This window comes from Haemaphysalis longicornis, unplaced genomic scaffold (assembly GCF_048455015.1).
Source record: "Haemaphysalis longicornis isolate Haplotype H1 unplaced genomic scaffold, Haemaphysalis longicornis Haplotype H1 scaffold_9, whole genome shotgun sequence".
NCBI lineage: Eukaryota > Metazoa > Arthropoda > Arachnida > Ixodida > Ixodidae > Haemaphysalis > Haemaphysalis longicornis.
The window spans coordinates 20,805,909-20,825,152 of NW_027526460.1; the positions used below are offsets into that span (position 1 = coordinate 20,805,909).

General features: G+C 45.6%; 1 protein-coding gene across 1 annotated transcript in view; it reads right to left on the minus strand.

Moving 5' to 3' along the window:
* Positions 1–413: 413 nt before the first annotated feature.
* The window catches only part of LOC144151432 (aminopeptidase Ey-like), a 60,711-nt gene continuing 41,880 nt past the window's right edge, over positions 414–19,244 (minus strand). Inside the window, exons 13-22 of the mRNA XM_077682483.1 lie at positions 18,924–19,018; positions 15,576–15,706; positions 13,134–13,189; positions 10,361–10,508; positions 8,912–8,991; positions 8,714–8,827; positions 7,725–7,901; positions 6,294–6,446; positions 2,211–2,289; positions 414–672 (exon numbers count right to left, since the gene is read on the minus strand). Coding sequence (XP_077538609.1) covers positions 484–672; positions 2,211–2,289; positions 6,294–6,446; positions 7,725–7,901; positions 8,714–8,827; positions 8,912–8,991; positions 10,361–10,508; positions 13,134–13,189; positions 15,576–15,706; positions 18,924–19,018 — 1,222 coding nt within the window. The 3' untranslated portion in view covers positions 414–483. The remainder of the gene's footprint in view (positions 673–2,210; positions 2,290–6,293; positions 6,447–7,724; positions 7,902–8,713; positions 8,828–8,911; positions 8,992–10,360; positions 10,509–13,133; positions 13,190–15,575; positions 15,707–18,923; positions 19,019–19,244) is intronic.

Genomic DNA, 19,244 nt, shown 5'->3' on the forward strand with positions numbered 1-19,244 from the left:
GCTGGCCGTGCCTCTCCTCTGACCCACACAAAAACCAAAAACTTCGCTCGAAATAAGAAAAAATAGAAAGAAACAAACAAAAACCTATAATTTGTGCCCAGGTGAATGAATACTCGTGTTTCCACCCGCCTCTGTGGCTCAGTGAGTTGTGCTGCTGGGCCCAAGGACGCGGGTTAGACCTCGGCCGCGGTGGCTGCATTTCAAACGGAGGCGAGTAGCTAAAACGCTCGTGTGTAGGGATTTCGGCGCACGCTAAAGATCCCCAGGTGGTTTAAATTAATCCATAGCCTCCCACTACGGCGCGACTCATAGCCCACGTGCAGCTTTAAACACCACGATCTGAATCGAACAAGCGTTTCTCTTCAGTACAAGTACAATTTTAAGTTCAATTTTATTTGTTGATTCTTTTCGGATAATCGTTGTCAATACAACCGCAGCCGCTTGGGCACGCCACACGCGGCATCAACGTGAGCCGCCGGTCCGTCACGCAGCGGCGACACTGGGCATGTCGGATTTGGCAAGTTTGGAGTCCAGCCACTTCTCGATGACGTGGCCGTTCTTTAGAACCCAGTTGATGTTGGACCTAGCGAGGTCCAGCGCTGTCTGAAAGGTGCGCGTGAGCTTCTTGGGCGCTTTCTTGCTCTGGACGTTGTCCGCGAAGAAGTGCTCCATCTGCACAGCACATACCCCGCAATGTGGACTCTATTATACCCTCCACGTAGTTTTTTCCTTTTGATAATGCAGCAAGGACATACGCCTGAGGACTAAAGTATCCCGTTAAGCTCTCTGAACAACGTTTATTTTTATTTGACCAAATATAGGTACCGCCTTCACTGTCTGCTGTGGTAAAACTCTTTCTTTATCAGTGCTCCATTTGAGGGACGGGAAGCGAAGATAGTCGTACAAGCCTTTACGGCCGACAGGTGTCAAGAGTTCTAAAAATAAAATCTCTTGCCCCGGCATGCTTCCTCTGTGCCGTTGTGAATTAGCTCGCTTTAATTTTTGGGAACAAGTAAGCACCACCTTGTTCAGCAATGAGTTTTGCTGAAGGTCTTAACGTGCATAAGAAAAACCTGAGCACGACGGGTTTTGCTGTGCAGACAACCCGAGCAAACTGAAAGCGAAAAAAAAGCATTTTGCGGAAATGCGTCATGGGCTTAACATCCACCTGTGCCGTGTTCGGAGCATATGAAGTCTGAAACACCCGTGTACACAAGAACATGTATATTAAAATTTGCCATCCCTTCCTAAAAAAAAGTTGAGAGAAGCGTGAAAGCTAACAGTGTACCTCCCCCAAGAGTCAAATGCACAGTTTTATAAGAAAAGAGTACGGTCATTTTAAGCTAAAGGACGAACCACTGAACGAAGTGTCTATAGGTCGTCATGCGTATTTCCGAAAGAAAGAGCCATAAAGAAACGGAAAAAAGAGTACAGGAGGGGGGCATGAAAGTATGGTACAGAAATAATAACGTTGATATTTTACACCCTGGTACTCTTGCTTGGATTTTTCTGTGCCTGTTTCTTGTGCGCGGTTAGCCCCAACCTTGAATAAATACGAAAGTTAGAAACGGAGCCATGTTGCTGTCAGTTTGTCACGTAGGAGGAGTGTGAAGGCAAACACTACACTTAAAGGTAGGCCTACTAGCGTGCGCCAGGCAGAGAAGTGCATTGAACTGATCTCTCATTACCGCATATTTACGCCCCGCACAATACTTACCACACAGAAGGTAGCCAGGTACTTCAAGGCAGGCTTCTCTATACCTATTACGGTTTGCATTAGCACATCGTTATACATTCGCGCTAAACAATACGTGAACTTTTCCTGCAGTCGAATGACCCACGTGTGATGTAACTCAAATTCCCTTCCACTGAAAAATGGCCTGAAGGCAGCAGGAGCGACAAAGAGACGAATGAACCGGGAGTTAAAGCTGCAGCGTGTATCGCTCCATCCGCCAACTTGGTCTTGATCAATAACCCACTTGGTGCTATGTTGTTTCCGATCAACCAATTGTTGCGGGCTCCGGTCAAGCGTTCATGAGCTGGGAAACGCTCTTTACCGTTAACCTAATAGTTTTACGGATACTGCATGGCCCGAAGAAGCATGAGAAGATCCATGCCAGGGTGGCGCTTCATCTCTGCACTCTTAGCAGTCTCGCGAGAGTTGTTTTCGGGGTATAAGACGTCATAAACAAATCACCAGTTTAACGTACCCGTTTGATATCTTCACTTTTCCGGATTCCTTGAATTGCAAACCATATGGTGTCCCTTAGAGACGGACTCTTCCCGTACCTAATAATGGAAAGGAGAACAAGTCATCAAGCACACATTATGCCCGCATGTTAATAAAGATATCTGTATAAATTATACCCTAAATCAGCAATTGCTTTCAGAAAACATAAAAGAACAAAATTGGCTTCAATCCGTGCTGTGAAGGTAGTTGGAAAGCAAAGCTTTAAAAAACGCCCACAAGAATTGCTCATGCGACGCACTCGAATTCACACACTGGCTTTATAAAGAGCGAAACCAGAGATTCTGGCAGCCGTTACCTGGAATTCGCGGGGGCGGCGTCCCGAACGCAGGAGCGTCCGTCAGCGCCGGACTAGAGCGGCGGACGACGGTCCGCCGCCGCCGCTGTAGCCCAGCCGTGCGTCGGCAGAAAACCGAGAGCAGCGTCTTTCGAAGGGTGAGACAGCGGAACCTAGCCATTCTGATGTGCTAACTCAGGGCTACGCAATCGGGCGACACACGCGCAGACATCCAAACAACTCGGCATGTGAGCTTAGTGATTCCTATTTATACCAATTTAAACTAGTTACTTTGTTAAGTTTGAGAATTTCGAGAAAGCTGAGGGAACGTTTACAATCGCTATTTATGATAACCAGTTGCTCCTTTCGCCTATTGTAATACCTGTTAAAGCACAACCGAATTGGTATTCACCAATTTAGAAAACGGTCCCATTCGTGGCTAACAGTGCGCAAAAGGTAGCGTTTCTCTAGCGGCCAGATGTCTGTATGTGGCCTCTACATTTTGTTTTCCCGCTCTGCAAACCAATCCTTAACGTATGTTTGCCGTACGACGACTGAATTCCGTCGGGTCCGGGTTTCCTAGGAAGTGCTGTCGAACAAGTTAATCAAGCCGTGCGAAGGAAGCGCGCGATGGACGCGAACCACGCCAGAACAGGCCGAAAACCACCGTCGCTAAAGCACACGACAAAGCCGTGCCTAGAACGCGCCCGCAGGTGCGAGCAGGGAGCTGTGCGCGGGGAACGCTGGGTAATAGCGTCCTATCGCCGCGCCATCTACACTGTGCTCAGGGAGGGAAAACCGCCCTCCCCCTTCCCATCCGCATTCGGAGTTCCTTGTCCCGCACGCCACGAAGGCATCGTTGGCTGGTAAAGGTAGAAAGCTTTGCTTTAAAACCAAACACAAGCCGCATCATGCAATAAAATATTCAGTGCCATTCCAGTCTTTGAAGGTCGATAACCAGTGGAGCTGTTTGTGGGTTAGCGGTTGGCCACAAATTCCCGCTGAAACCGCGTGCCCTGGTGCCGGGGAAGTGTTCAGCGGCATTGTGAGTAGGCTTCACTGCGCAACACAGAATGTGAGAGAGCCAGCTTATAAAAACCAAGCTTACACCGACCTTCTTAATGTCGGCTTCACTTTTGAGCACAAATGCATTGCTAAGAAACAATCTTCCTAGGGCAGTATACGCTATCTTGTATAAAAAAAAAATTACACCATCTTCCCGTGGGGAACCATGAGGAGGATGCGAAGCATCATAGGGGTTCCGTGTAGGTTCCATTGTGTTGCCGTTATGTTGTTTCCTTTATCGGAGCATGAATGGGAACGTAGTGTGAACCCCCTTGTAGAGACAGAGAAATGTAGATAAATGTAGAGACAGCGAAGAGACCGACACCGGCGTTACCTGATCGAACACCTCCTGGTTCTCGCCTTTCTTTATTGCGTGCTCCCGCTCCTACCCCGCTGCCCGCCCTCTTCGTCCTCTTTTCTGGTTGAGCTGCAAGGTGCGTGGCGCTTCCGCCACAGCTTTCCCACGGGAAATTCAACATCCTCCTCTAAATTTTTCAGTACGTCGTTTCCGTTGACGTTCAGGTTCACGTGCCTTCGTTGTATCAGTAGCTTCTTGACGTAGTTTGAATGAGTCAAGGACATACGGCGCGTCCTAGCACTTGCTCCTTTCTTGGTTTTGTAGCGCAGTGGGAAGAGCGCCACGTACCTCCCGTTGCGGCCAGAGAGTCGTGGGATCGAAACCGGGCGCCGCTAACTATTTCTTTTTCTATAGTGTAGGGGGAGAGGTGCGGACGGACGGATGACGGACGACGGAGACGGAAGTAACTAAGTATTATCTTCTTAACCGCAGGATTTATGGTTTGCCGCATCCTAAACTAAACCGGGCTCAGGCACTTACATTACGCTTACTGCAGACTGGCACTTATCCTTGCCCGCGGAGGCTCAACATGTTTTATCCTGAGACGTATACGGAGCCTTATTGCATGGACTGTGGTGATTTAGCCACACTGGAACACATGCTCTGGTCTTGCGAGCGAATTGAAGATCCGGCTATCAAGGACGCGTCCAGGTGGGAGGCTGCACTTCGCAGTCCGGACCTGCACGATCAATTCTGGGCTGTACTGCAAGCTCACGACGTGGGCGTGAGGCTTGGCCTTTCGGTCCCGACGTGGGAGCGGCCCGCTTAGTGGTTCATTATCAGTACTTGCAGGACCAAATAAAGTTTTCCCTCCCTCTCCTCTTCCTCCTTAGCCCGACTATGTCAGGACATAAGTAGCGTGAGCTAAGGTTCAGCTGGTTATTCTTAGCTTTCAAGGCCCTTTTGCCCGTACGCATAAGTTCCCGATTAAGTTCCTGCTTATGAAAAAGACGCCAATAAGACGAAGTCGGCAACGGCAAATAAGCAAGTTGACAGAAAACCCGACGGAAACACTACCTTAACCGAGCGTTTGTATCAGTTTCGGGCAAACGACTTATTACCTAGACAGAGCTGAAGTCGTAGTTGAGAACTTATTCCCACACTTATCGCGTTCGGGCACACGGGCGCTGGTTGTCTAGGATTAGCTTGATTATCATGCTTGCTGCTGCTTCAATGACACACACACACGGTATACGCGTTATGTGACACGTATATTTATCAAGCGGCCTCGGCGCAGCTTCACCAATCGCCCCAGAGCTAAGCTGGTTCCACAGGCGCACGCCGGTGTTGCTGCGACGCACGAACCATCAGTTCCACACACTGCCACCCCTCGCATGATCATCAAGTGGAGCGGGCCGCCACGTGCGGAACGGAGGTCGGCGAAGACGCTGGGCGCATGGGGTGTGTGAGAGACGCTGGGAAGCGTTCTGTGCGCCATGTGACGTCACCGCTCCTGGCGCATGCGCAGCACGGCTCTCCAGGAGCCACGCGAAACTGCTCAACCTCGGCCGGTGTAGCTCACGCTACAATATGTAGCACTGGAGGCAAGCAGGTGGACAAAAGGAGAGGGTGTGGTTAAGTGAAGATTACGAGAGCGGCTTTTCTCGTCCTACGGACGCCGACAAAAAAAGGGGGCGAGTTAACTTATAACAGCTCCGCGGTATAAAGTTTTCCATGATTTGCTACTCTTTTTGTTCTTCCTTACAACGTTCCGAATCTCCTTCACATGCGTTTAAGGAATGACGATGTCTTCCCTGACAGGCGGTACGCTCAGCAAAAAAAATAATATTCTATTTCGGACCTGTGTGATCATCTTACATATCCTGGTTTTATATATTTAGTAAAAATATCTCAGTAAAGACAGCCAGCTTTGGCAAAAAAAATTAGAGTAAGCTGACACAAATTTCGCGCATCGGGGAGGCGCGCCATGGTGGCAATAACTACTGTTTGCATTAAGGAAGTACTTGGCACTACAAATGACACTGGGAAGAAAAAGCAACCGGACAAATTCGCCTGTCTTTCGCATAAACCGCCGTTGTGAGAATTAAAAGCCTCAATAAATATCAAGGTGACGGGAAAAAAGGCTAGGCTTGATACAACACAGGCAAATAATTATAGGCAATTACAAATATATACAAAATACTCGCTGTTGGGCTAACCGGTGAATTGTAAATCTAGCAAACCAGCTATGAACTACGGCACTAAATAAGACATGCCCGTCTTACATCTTATATTTTCTGCAGTCCAACACGTTTGATGCAGAGGTGTCATAAAAGCATTAGTTTAAAGCGCGAAATAACAAACCACTGCAGAAGCAGCAGAAGCAGCAGCCGCGCGTGTCTTACTTGTCGAGCAAAGTTTTCCAGTTGTCCATGAAGAACTGCAGGGTGATGTCGCTTCCCTTGTTCGAGTAGGCGGCGCTCTCGAAGAAGTACCCGGTGGCGTCGCCCATGTTCTTGTTGATGGCCGTCATGTTGCGCATGGAGAACGACAGCAGACTGCGACCGGCAACATCCGAGTCAAAGACGCAATTAGCAAAAATGCGGTTCCAGGTATTTTAAACGCGCTAACTCAAATGCGCAGCTATAGTATCTCTTTGGCCTTTATTAGCCAGTAACACTCGATGGTATGAGCATCTCAGTAACGAAGCTCGAACCGGTAATTTCATAAGCACGCAAAGGGAACAGTTAAAGCTTTTGGGACACCTTTCTGCTCGTAGACGTAGCGCTTAAATTGGTAGATGACAAGAGACGGGATGAGTACAATCTGTGACTATTCCCTTTGATTGATTGATTGACTGACTTTAATTAATTAATTAGTTGATTGATTGATTGATTGATTGATTGATTGATTGATTGATTGATTGATTGATTGATTGATTGATTGATTGATTGATTGATTGATTGATTGATTGATTGATTGATTGATTGATTGATTGATTGATTGATTGATTGATTGATTGATTGATTGATTGATTGATTGATTGATTGATTGATTGATTGATTGGGAGGTTTAGCGCACGGACGCTACACAAACGATGAGGCGTGCCGTAGTGCAGGGCTCCGGATTAATTTTGACCCCCTGGGGATCTAACGTGCGCCGAAATCTCGAACACACGGGCGTTTTCGCTTTTAGCGCCCAGAAAAGCGGCCGCCGCAGCCGGGAATCGAACCCGCGTCTGTGACTATTCCCGCGCTACAATTATGCATCCTCAACAAACCCAACTTCCCACTCTCCTCATCTTTTTGCTGTCGCACGCGCGTAATTCGGCTATTAATGTGTTTTTTTTTTTCTCTGCCTTAGGACATTATCTTTAAACATATGGTAGTACTCGCTCCAGGGTGTCATGGACCTGTCCTTCCTTATGGTGTCCTTGCGGGCGGAAATTCTTTTCAAGGACTGGCACGATGTTACTGCGAAGGCCCAATTTCTGTTTTGAGGTCAGTGAAGTAGTCATGCCTGTTTTATCTGGACGCCTGATTCCAAAGGAGAAACCTTTTGTCATTTTAGTGAGTTTCAGTTATGGTTTATTTGCACGCAGTAATGCCATCTAGACGTGACACGATGTTAGCACCACGGCATAATTTCTGTTTTAAGTTCAGTGAAGTCTTGCCTGCTTTTTCTAGAAGACAGATTCTAATGGACATAACCTTTGTCATCTTGGTGATTCCAAACATTTCTTCTACGCCATTAATTTCATAAACGCCTTTGCGGAGACTGTCTATTTACGCGCGACGAATGACCGACAACGCGATCGAATCCGGGGGACGGCGTACCTCCGAATGTTGTTGGTCTCTTTAGTGCACCCGAGGGCGCTAACAATGACGTGCGCCTGTTCGCTGTTACTGGCATCCCGGATGTGGTCCACGAGAAAGCGCCAGTCCGTGTTGTCCCCCAGCCGGATGCCATGACACAACGTCACCAGGGTTCCGGTGAGATCGCGCTGAAGCGACCTGCGCATATGGCATTTCCATTTTTCATCGAACAAAGTTAACGTGAAAGGCCATTGCACAGTCGACGAATAGAATCTGAATAACGGATGTATTTAAGGAAGATTCAGGGGTGCACGCGATATCTTCCTTGCTATATCATTGATTCATTTGCACACGATATCTTCTTTGCTATACGTGCCCTTAATCGTATAACAAAATGTGCATACGACATAGTCACGAACAGTTGGTTCACGAGCTATGAATTTTTTAAACGGTCTTCATATCGTTTAAGCGGTGATTACAATTACAACTTGTTTTTTCGAGGAATACACTGTAAGCAAAGATAGATAATAGTGCCCGTATGTAACATCGTAATGTAGCATTTGTTGTCTTTTCCGTTGTTTTAAGATATTTTGTATGTTACATTTCTTATACACGCTTAACTATAATTTACTTCAAGGTTTGTGCTTGTTGGGGTTCAGAAAACTAACCAGAGCCCACGGCTAGCATTTCGTTGCCGCTATTTTAGGTTCCCTGACTGATAATCATAGCCAGGCACTCATATCTGTAGATTACTGTTCGAGCATGTTGCCTTATTAGCACCGTACAAGAGCGAACATTATTAGCAGTGTTGAGGTGAACAAACTTACTAATGTTCCCTAATCTGGTCCTTCAGCGCGGAAGTGCATTGAAGCAGGACCTTTTACTTATCTGTGAGATGTCTGAACAAACTTATTTCTGGGAATCGTGAAAACTTCTTTTCCGAGAAAGGTATCATGGCAATGCACGCTTTGAACGACAGCATAAAAAGAAAACACTTCATGGCCACTTACCTTTTAAGGCTTCGCGAATTGTTCATAAAATCCTGGAACGTCCGTACACAATTGTCTAAGCACGGCTGGTAGTTAAACTGGCAGGCCCAGAAAACAACGTCCTTCCTGATCAACCTGCGGGAGTTTGTTGCACTCTCGTCAGAGATCAAATCACCGCATCGCGGGGTTCGAGCATCGAAAACATGCGTGCAAACTCACTTCTGGGACATGCTTTCATTCGTGGCGTCTTCCCAGTGTAGGCGATCGTAGTGGACTTGCAGTTGGTTCTTCATGTACGTCTGATTGTGAATGAATAAACGCAAAGGCAAGTAGGCTACGCATAAAAACCACTCGTAATATCCTCTTATTATTCTGAAGAGTATTGACAAAGTTTTAGCGCTTAAAAACAGCGCAGAAGACGGGACTAAGGAAGCAACAGACGATGAACACCTGTGCGGATTTTAATTGGGTAGAAAAATTTACATGAAACGCGAATGGAAAAGAAGAAGAAAGGAAGAAAAGCGAAATAAAATTTTGCCGTAAAAAGTAATATAAAGAGATTTGTTAATATGACAACAACATTTTTATCGCCGCGTGGCTGTGTCCTATGTTCCTTGCTTAGTCACGTATTCTGCGCTCTTTTTAAACGCTGAAATGTACTGACAAGCACTCCAGTACACTCTTTTAACAAAGAGGACTCTATGGCATAACTTCGGCAGCGGAAATGTAGAAAGGTATTTTTGGGATTATGAATGGAGTCACTTGGGGCAATAAAACTACCTTTCTAGTTCTGCTTATTGTCAGTAGTTAAAATGCTTTGTTACTATGAGAGGAGCTTTGTTGTTGTGTGTGGAAGATGCTGAAGTGTGCGCCTTTGTGTTCACATATTTCTGGTATTTACTTTTCATCTACGGTTACTGCATATCAGACTTGTACGCAACGCGTTACAATTAATGAACTGCTTGTAAAAAATTACATTTTACGATTTTATTGTAGCTTTTCAACAATTCTGTTACTTCCTTTCGGCATTAACGCTCTTTGCAATCCAATTACTTCTTTCGTGAAGTTGATTACAACATAACCCATTAAAATATTTCTAGCCTCCTTTTTTTGCGAGACGTGTTAGATGTGCCAGAGACACTGAACTCCTGGCAAAAACGTTCAATGCTTTCTTTTTTTTTTCCTTTTTCGAAACCTCTCTTCCTCTGTGCCAATCTTCTAAGCCAAACCAAGCCAGGTAGCAACGCAAAGCAGCAGCTACGTACGCTTGAATTTTTCTCGTAACACGCGTTGTAAAGTCGGCTCCTCCCACAACACAGAAGTCGTGGTAAACAGCCACACACGCCAAAGGGTCCGCATATGAAATCGAGGCTTCGACGGACGTTAACATATAAATAGGTGTATGAGCGACTTTAGATACAAGAGCAAAGTGTTTTTTTTTTCAATATGGCGGGGTCTACTTAATTAATGGTGGCGACCCCTAGCACTTCAGCAAGTCCACAAGGGATCCCCCCCACACTCGTGGTTGAGGACCAGTGCTTTAGGGTCTTTTTTTGTTACTTTTTTAGGCTGTAATTGCAATGCAATCGGTTACATTTCTTCTCTAACGTGCACAAGTCTGCTGTATACGCATTGGTTGCCGGCATATGAGAGAGATCAAGCGGGTACCTGCCACTTGGCATAGAAGTCGGTGGCGCGAAGGCGCGTGTCGAGCTCGTCCACCGTGTTGAGAGACGACTTGAGCGGCGCGTACGCAGTCTCACGTCGCACGTAGTCTAGGATGTCCATCGCCACGGAGTAGCTCAGGTCTCCAGAACTGCAAGTTCAGGCGCACTTCGTGAATGGCTGAAGCGGCATTCTGGCAAAAACTTTTCGTCACCTTTGATGAACTTGCAAAACCTCTGAAGCTATGCACTGACGAGGCCATGTTCCTATTAGACAAATCGAAGGTCGAGACGGAGAAACGCGTGTATAAATGACGAGCTTGGTAGATCCAGCTTCTAATTTAACTATTCCTTTTACCGTAACTTTAGTTTTTGCAGAATAAATCTACTCAACGCGCGTTTCTGTGAAAAGGACGGTTGGTTGTTTGGCAGGCCATATATCAAGTGAGTCACCTATACATAATTAGGGTTTTGAAGCTTGATGGTCCATGGAGTCTCCCACGGTCCACCTTTAATAAATTTTACTTTAGCATCTCTCACGTTATTCAAAATATGGGGACATTCATGAGCGTCCATTGCACGAAGCAGGATATAATGTAGTGTCGGCAGCCGTAACACCCCATCTCGAAGGATAATGGGAGCTTGGTGTGAGGGCAGCTGGCAGCTTTTTATCCAGTTACGCCGCCGCCCTTACGTTGCTATTAGCACGTTTCCTATGTCAAGGCAGCGATTCGGACATTGCAAATAGTCTTTTACAGAGTTTAACTGCAAACAAGCAAACAAAAGGAACTTTCTAATACGCGAACGATAGCACGCATGCTACGTTAAGCAAGAAGAAATCCAGGCAGTGTCACGCTTAGCCGCTTGGTTTTGCGCCGAATTACAAGAGGTACTAGGCACAGCAAAATACACTGAAACCTCATAGGTTGTCCCGAGGTTGGTGAAGACGGTTCTGCAAAACGTCTCTAGTTGTTGATTCAGTCAGTCGCTAGTTGTATCACAGCTCGCATGAAAGCACGTGGGAATATGGTACGTCGCTCGGAAACAACGTAAGCGAATAGTATAATCGTCTGTAACAAATCTAACGCTCAGCACCTGTCTAAGCAAGGCGCACACAGAGGCCGCAGTCAACGCGCCCGTAAAGTGAAAGGACCCTTTTTTTAGAAATTGTACTGCATTGTATGTAACGACATTTTCCGGCATAATGCAGCAGGTATAAATCTCAGAACATGATGTAGGCATATATTTTTAGCTAAATATCTGTACGCACGCGCGTACGTACGTATGCTACAAAATTCCTCCCCCAACCTTGTCCCGTTCACTACGTGAGTCAGAAAGCTATAGTAACCTGTTGAGTTGTTACGATGCTGAAAAAAAGGTCACGGATTCAATTCCGGTCACGGAGGATACATTTTTCTCATTTCTCCAATGTGAGTTTGAAACAAAACGATGATTCCTCTACCACTGTGCATAGCTTGAGCGAAGTGTCTTGTGTTAATGCCTCATAGGAAGCCGATCCTACTTTTTCGCCAATTACGGTTCCACTCAAGCTCCTGAATAAGATTTCCTTCTGCGTTTTAGTGAAGGTTGCGTACATATGCGGCATCGTGCTTGTAAATCACGGTACTCTAGCGGTTCTCTAACCGTTACAAGGGGAAATGTAAATAGAAAACGAATTCACGCAGACCTCTATGACAAATAGTATTATATGGTGTGGATTTTTTTGATCTGGAAGCTATGCCGAACAATTCCTGCATTGATCGTTTTCCAGCACAGTAAAATACAAAAAAAAAACAAGTGGTGTGTATTTATGAATGCAACGACCCAGTTTTTATTTCGAGCGGAAATATCAGAATAAAGCTCGCACAGGTGTGTTTTTATTAAGCCTACCCAACATAAGATCCACGTCAAACATTTCCAAGAATGAGTGAAAGACACTTTTTTACCGTCAGAGACTTAATACGTCGAATTTCGGCATACTTGTTCCAGAGAGCATCCCATTTCCGGACAAGTGTGTTGCCAAGGGTGCAATGCACGAGCTTGTTTTCTAATCCGATGGAAGATTGTAGGAGTGCCTTTACGTGCCATAATTCCTTGAAATGGCGGATTTAAAGGGTGATACAAGAAGGAAGAGTATATAGCTAGCATCTAAAAGTCACTTTGAGGGTGCCCAGCCGTATGTATGTTTGGAAACAAGAATTTGCAAATTAATGTATGTATTCAGACAAAAAGTTTTATTACACAGGTAATTTTTTAGCGTCGGGACAACTAGTTTCTTTAAATAGTAGCCGTTTTTTTTTTTTGCTATTTCATGACAGAAGCCGTCTGTCTCCATATGGTTGTGTTAATTTTTTCTTGTTGTTGGGAACTACCCTTCCAGCATGTTTCTTAAATAGACAAAAATATTGTGCTTATTTAGTAAAAATAAATTCCGGTTTCGAACGTATCTCCGCTTTTTTGCAGTTTTTGTGATAAACTTTGCGCCTTTTGGCTTTACGTCTTTCTAGAATATAGACGGCCTCGAAATACTTTTTTGCTGTGGTCTTTTGTGTTTTGGATTAATCCACGACTAATCAGCTTCCTAACGAAACTTCCAGCCGAGAAGACGAAGCTCCGCAAAATAATAATCTTCCCCGTATCGACTGAGGATAAGTCATGGCCCGGGCCGACTAGCAGGTGATGGATGCTTTCTGAACACGTTCGTACTGCAAACATTCACGGCGACCCCGAACTGGATGACAGATGGGGAGCGCTGCGAATAGCTGCGGCACACTCACTGGGCCAAGTCGTTCGCGTCTTGAATCAGCTGCGCCCTGTTCAGCACTGGAATGGCCTGCAAAAAATATTTTTCGCTTGTCACGGTCGCACACTGTCGGCTTTCCATTCGCGCATTCTTGTGCACAAATTTAAGGCACGTGCGTTCAGGGGCATCGCTTATTTACCCTTGTGGAACGGACGAGTGTTGGACGAAGCGCTCGTCCTTGTATCTCTCGTCCTGTGTTCTCTTTGCTGCGCTCAACAAAGTTATAATGGATTACCAACTCACTCGTACCCACACGTTGCTGAACGAGACAGCTCGCAGGCTGTTTAAACAGCCGCAGTAAAAACATTCCGTATTGATTTCTGAGGCGCCGCTGTTTTACAGGTCAGCGTTACGCACCTAACATAAGGTTAAGCCTAAGGCTAGGTTTCGCCCATGGTTGGTTTGTTTACGCACAGAACTAATTAAATCGTTCAAAATATTTGTCACTATAAGAGCACAGCTGTCAAGGTCTCGTTGAAAACTAGCATGCAAAGCCAGCCGGGCATCAGTGAATAGGTAGGTAGCTGTTACCCCTAGGATGGTTGTGAATTTCATCTCTGCCTTGTCGGTCGGTGCAGCAGTTAGCAGTGTAACCTGAGGTGGTATTGTTTGTATTGCAATAACTAATCTCGACTATCTCCACCAGGGCGTGGTAATTCTACAGGCTTCAGTGGTGCGACAGAGTAGACAGAAAGTGATAAAACAGCGGAGAGTACCTGCTTTAGCAATAGTCAGGACATTGATTGTCCTAAAAGAGCTTATGTTGGAGGAGAGGGTGCATCCAGCGATATCGTTAAACGGCTGTGGATAATGTCAATTATTATTATCATATTTAACATCGCCCCGCAGGAAGTCAGGCTAGAATGAAGGGATTTCAATTGATGTGCTACCGTTGCTGGAAACGAAAACAATGGTGTTTCTAAAAGTACGCGGCTGTTGTTCTTCACTTTCGCAGCATCTGCCATGAAGTGAAGGAAAAAAAACTTTAAGTTACAGCCTCCTATCAAATAGGTGTTTTACACATGTATTTTGCAGAAAGCGAGGGTTGAGAAACCCGCCAGAATTTGTGTTGAAATATGAAACGCTAATCGTTTTTTTATACTCGTGAACCGCTGCTTCAGACATAGTCTGCTACCGTTGGAGACGGCATACTCCACTGCGTAATATCTACGGTTACGCAACCCTTGATACCATCCCTGAAATGTGCCAAAGCACTTCCCCTACATAGGTATGTTGGTTTACTGTCAAATTGCTTATCACTTGAGCAAGAGGTAATACTTCATGAAGGACCTTTCATCTCACTGAAATGTGAAGGTCGAATTAATTACCTTTCCTGCAATAAGCGAAAGAAGGTTTCTTTAACCCTTCTAAGCACATCTCTATCGGTTTCGGTTTGCTGCCTGAGCAAGCAATCATTCAGTAATTTGGGGTCCCGTTTCTTACCAAACACACAAGGTTTACACGTTAAAAAAGTAAGATAAAAAAACACACAAGCACTGTAAGACATCGCCTAATCACCACCTCCAAAGAAGCTTGTCCGAGATCAGCCACGGCGATCTCCTCGAAATTATTCACAGCGCTTCTACAAAGTATTTACAGTTTGATTTGGGATATTAAAGGGACCTTGCAACATTTTCGATAAACGCTTTCACTCTTTCCTTCGCGTCTCAAAACACTGCGAAGGCTATTGTTATCGCCAGCACGGAGCGGCACTGCGGGATTTGCTTGTCGCACAAGTACGCCTTCGGTTTCTGCTTTGTTTTTGTGGCTTTATTTTTTGAAGCTGCCATTGAAAACCGTTCATTGCTGCAACTGAAGGAAAACCGGCTAACAGCCGCTACATGGCCCCAGTGACGCAATTCGGGCCGTCGAAGAACGTCAAGACCGGGAAAGAGAGAAAAATCTTTTGAGCGAGTTTCCAAGTTATCTGACGGGCATAGAGCAGTAATTTCTGGCTGAGGTACTTTGCGACCCCCTAATTGAAGTACTGGGTCTGTTGGGTACAAGATCTGCAAGCATTTAAGATTTCAAAAAACAGTTGAGAACGTACGCCTTTAAGGGACACAGATAAACGGACAGTAATACACCCACCAAAGGTTTTTGGGTCACATAGCCCTCTCTAGGGAGTGCGAATAACTGGATAGGATTTCCGAAGAATGGTAAAATCTCCACACAGATAAAATCACCGAAGAATCGAGGCCATCTGTGTCCGCGTATGAGCGCCGGCACGCATGAAGAATTGAAGGTTGGTTATTAACCTACAAATGCGTTTTATGCTTCTAACGACTAGATGAAAAAACTGCAGTGCAAAGTAAGAAATCGGCAATATTGCGATTAAAAAGAAGTATGCGCCACGGAGGATTTAGAGTGAGCGGTGACTAAAGATCACAGGATGCCGTAGCAAATGCTGTCTCACCTCAGGTTCTGTCACTAGCTGACTTCTTAGGAGAGCCCAGTTCTCTGTATCGTAGTTTACTTTGTAGTAACCAGAGGACTGAAGGTTCAGAATGATCCAACTCTTCCTGTCGGGAAGATTTCGCAACGTGGCTGAAAAAAAAAAAAAACGTTTGGTTGAATTCAGTTCAGCCTGAGTTCATCTGTTCACAACACAGGTGCGAATATACATAGGCTACGTATTAAAAAGATTTTCTGGGAGCCTTCATAGACATCCAAATGCTTTGAGTAACCGATAACAAATCTAGCTTTCCGCCACATGCTCATCCACGCGGAAGTGCCCATACGGGTGTGTGGATAATCGGATAATTTTGTAGTAATTCCGTCCCGGTGTAGTTTTTTTTACTCGGGTGTAGTTTTAAAATGTTTCCCATCTTTTCTTGACAATATGAGCAAGATAATAAGTTCGGAAAATAAGGAATTCAGCGGTGTGGTGGATTTTGCGATGCAAGTTACCATTAGCTTGTTAGCACCCTGAACAAAATTAAAAATATAACCAAATAACTATAATGCTAAAGTCCAAGATGAGCTGTTAGTGCGCATTGTTTGAAGCGAGAACTAAGTTTCAGATTGTTGCTTCTCTTGCGCCACCCTTTTCGCTGATTTGAGGGACGGCGCATGCGACGACCACTAGAAAGTATCCACAACGTCGGTTAATTAATTTGCTTTTAGTAAGCGGTAAAAACTGTTCGGCAACAAACAAATGGTCAAATTTAACCAATGAAAAGGTACACATTAAGGCCTTGAAGACAGATGATATAAAACCGCCATGCAAAACAGTGTGACGTTATGACGGACATCCCTGAGGCGACCACGCATGGGTCGTAGCGCTCTCGCTTCTGCTTAGATGAAAGGGGCCCTGCAACACTTTTTTGGACTCTTTTAGATGCGAAGCATCTCATGCTCGGGGCTGTGTCCCTCCCTCCCTCGTTGTCGTTGTGCGCCGTCCGCACTGTACTGCGCATGCGTGTCTCTTCAGCCCCGTCAGCGTTTGGTGTGACGTCAATGCAGTCCACAATAAAAAGAAATAGTTAGGCGGCGCCCGGTTTCGATCCCACGACTCTCTGGCCGCAACGGGAGGTACGAGGCGCTCTTCCCACTGCGCTACAAACCGAGGCGGGAGCACGTGCTAGAACACGCCTTATGTCCTTCACTCATTCAAACTACGTCAGGAAGCCACTAATACAACGAAGACACGCGAAGCTGAACGTCAATGAAAACGACGAACTGAAAACTTTAGAGGAGGATGTTGAATTTCCTGCGGGAAAGCTGTGGCGGGAGGCGCAACGCGCCTTCCAGCTCAACTAGAGAAGAGGAGGAAGAGGGCGGGAAGCGGGGTAGGAGCGTGAGCACGCAATAAAGAAAGCCGAGAACCAGGAGGTGTTCGATCAGGTAACGCGGGTGTCGGTCTCTTCGCGGTCTCTACATTTCACTACATTTCTCTACATTTCTCTGTCCCTACAGGGGGGTTCACACTACGTTCCCATTCGTGCTCCAATAAATGAAACAACATAACGGCAACACAATGGAACCTACACGGAACCCCCATGATGCTTCGCATCCTCCTCATGGTTCCCCACGGGAAGATGGTGTAATTTTTGTATTGTAAATGCTTTAAGAAACGAGTCAACAAACACACTCGGTACTTAAATTATGGGGCCACCAAGCCCATCAGCCAAAAATTGCTGCTATACGCCCATTAGATAACTTAGAAACTTGCTCACAAGAACTTGCTCCCTTTTCCGAGTCTTCGCGTTCTTCAAGCCCCCGAATGACGTCATTACAGGGGTGTAGCGGCTATTACCCGGCTTCGTTTCAGTTGCAGCAATCAAGGCAATCGACAGCCACTTTCAAAAACTTCCACAAAATTAAAGCATATTCGCAAGGCGCGTCTGCTGCGACGATCAAATCACGCAGAGCCGCTCTGGGTTGGCGATAACTGTAGCTTTCGAAGTGCTTCCAGACGTGAAAAAACGGTGAAGGCATTTACGGCATTCTTCCAGAGTTCCTTTAAAGCATAAAATTATGCTCAAGACCTGTGGTGGATAGTGAAAGGGACTCCGAAACTCCTTCAGATAAACGCTTTCACTCTTTTCTTCGCGCCTGGAAGCACTGCGAAAGCTAAAGTTATCGCCAACCCGGAGCCGCTCTGCGTGATTTCATCGTCGCAGCAGACGCGCCTTGCGAATATGCTTTAATTTTGTGGCAGTTTTTGAAAGTGGCTGTCGATTGCCTTTATTGCTGCAACTGAAACGAAACCGGCCAATAGCCGCTACACCGCTGTAATGACGTAATTCGAGAGCTCGAAGAATTCCGAGGCCGTGAAAGAGAGAAAATTCTTGTGAGCAAGTTTCCATGCTATCTGACGGGCTCAGAGCCGTACGTCTTGGCTGAGATACTTTGTGAACCCTTATAATACTTAGTACTGAGCGTGTTTGTTGACTACGTTCCTAAAGCATTTAGGATAAAAAGATAGTCGAAAAAAAGGGATGCAGGGCCCTTGAAAAAAAGGGGGTTTAAAGCTTCATAAAAGTCCCAACATTTACTTCGGTATAACTTCTTGCTGGGTGTGTTGGTTACGGTCTAAGAACAAGATAAGTATCGCAAAAAACGGCACACGACGAAGAGAACACGGACAGTAGCGCCTGTCCGTGGCCTCTTTCTGGTGTGTTGTTTATTTTCGCTACTTATCATGTTCGTATATTTACTTCCGCGTTCCTTAACGTTGCAAAAAACGAACGAAAAAAATAGCGTCCGAAGTTTTTTTTTCGCTAACTTTAATCTTCAGACTCATTTAAATTGTTTGCGTTTACGTGACACATTTGGTGGTTCGTGCCCGCCGCGGTGGTTCAGTGGCTAGGGCGTTCTGCTGCTGAGCACGGGTCACGGGTTCGATTCCCGGCCGCGGCGGCCGCTTTGCTGGTGAGGCGAAAAGCAGAAACGCCCGTGTGTGCGAGATTTCGGCGCACGTTAAAGATCCTCAGGTGGTCAAAATTAATCCGGAGCTCTCCACTACGGCGCGCCTCATCGCCTGTGAAGCGTCAGCGCGTTAAACCCCACAATAAATCAATCACACATTCGTTGGTTTGTACTTTGTTCTCTGTGTTCCAATACCTACTGATACCTAATGATGGACTGATACAAAGCGCTGATGTTATGTCAATGCAAAACAATGGGTTTTTTACGAGTGCTTTCTCTTTCACTTGTATTATTTTTCTATGCCCTTCCGGCAAAAATACTGCGCAGGAATCGGCAGCATTTTGAGAAAAGAAACTAAAATATTGACTATTCTTCATTATTTCCGTCTTACCTTCCCTGCTTTTCATCCACAGTACGTTGCTAGTGTCATTGAAGTTGTTACTCCTGGCGTCAGTGTACGTTACCGGAATAATCCAGATCCTTGCTCTGAAGAGAAGGAAAGCACAGGTAAATTTGCATGCGAAGGAAAACATGCGGGCGAGGCTATCAGCTTAATTTAGGTAGACAATAGCAAGGCGTCATTGACTAGTAATACAAATAGGGCATTTTCATTTAAATTGTATAGCTTACTGTGTATTTGTCCCTGTCCTCAACTGGTTCTTCATTTATTGGGCTATTGCATATTTAGCACCGTTTCTCGTTTTAACGGTTG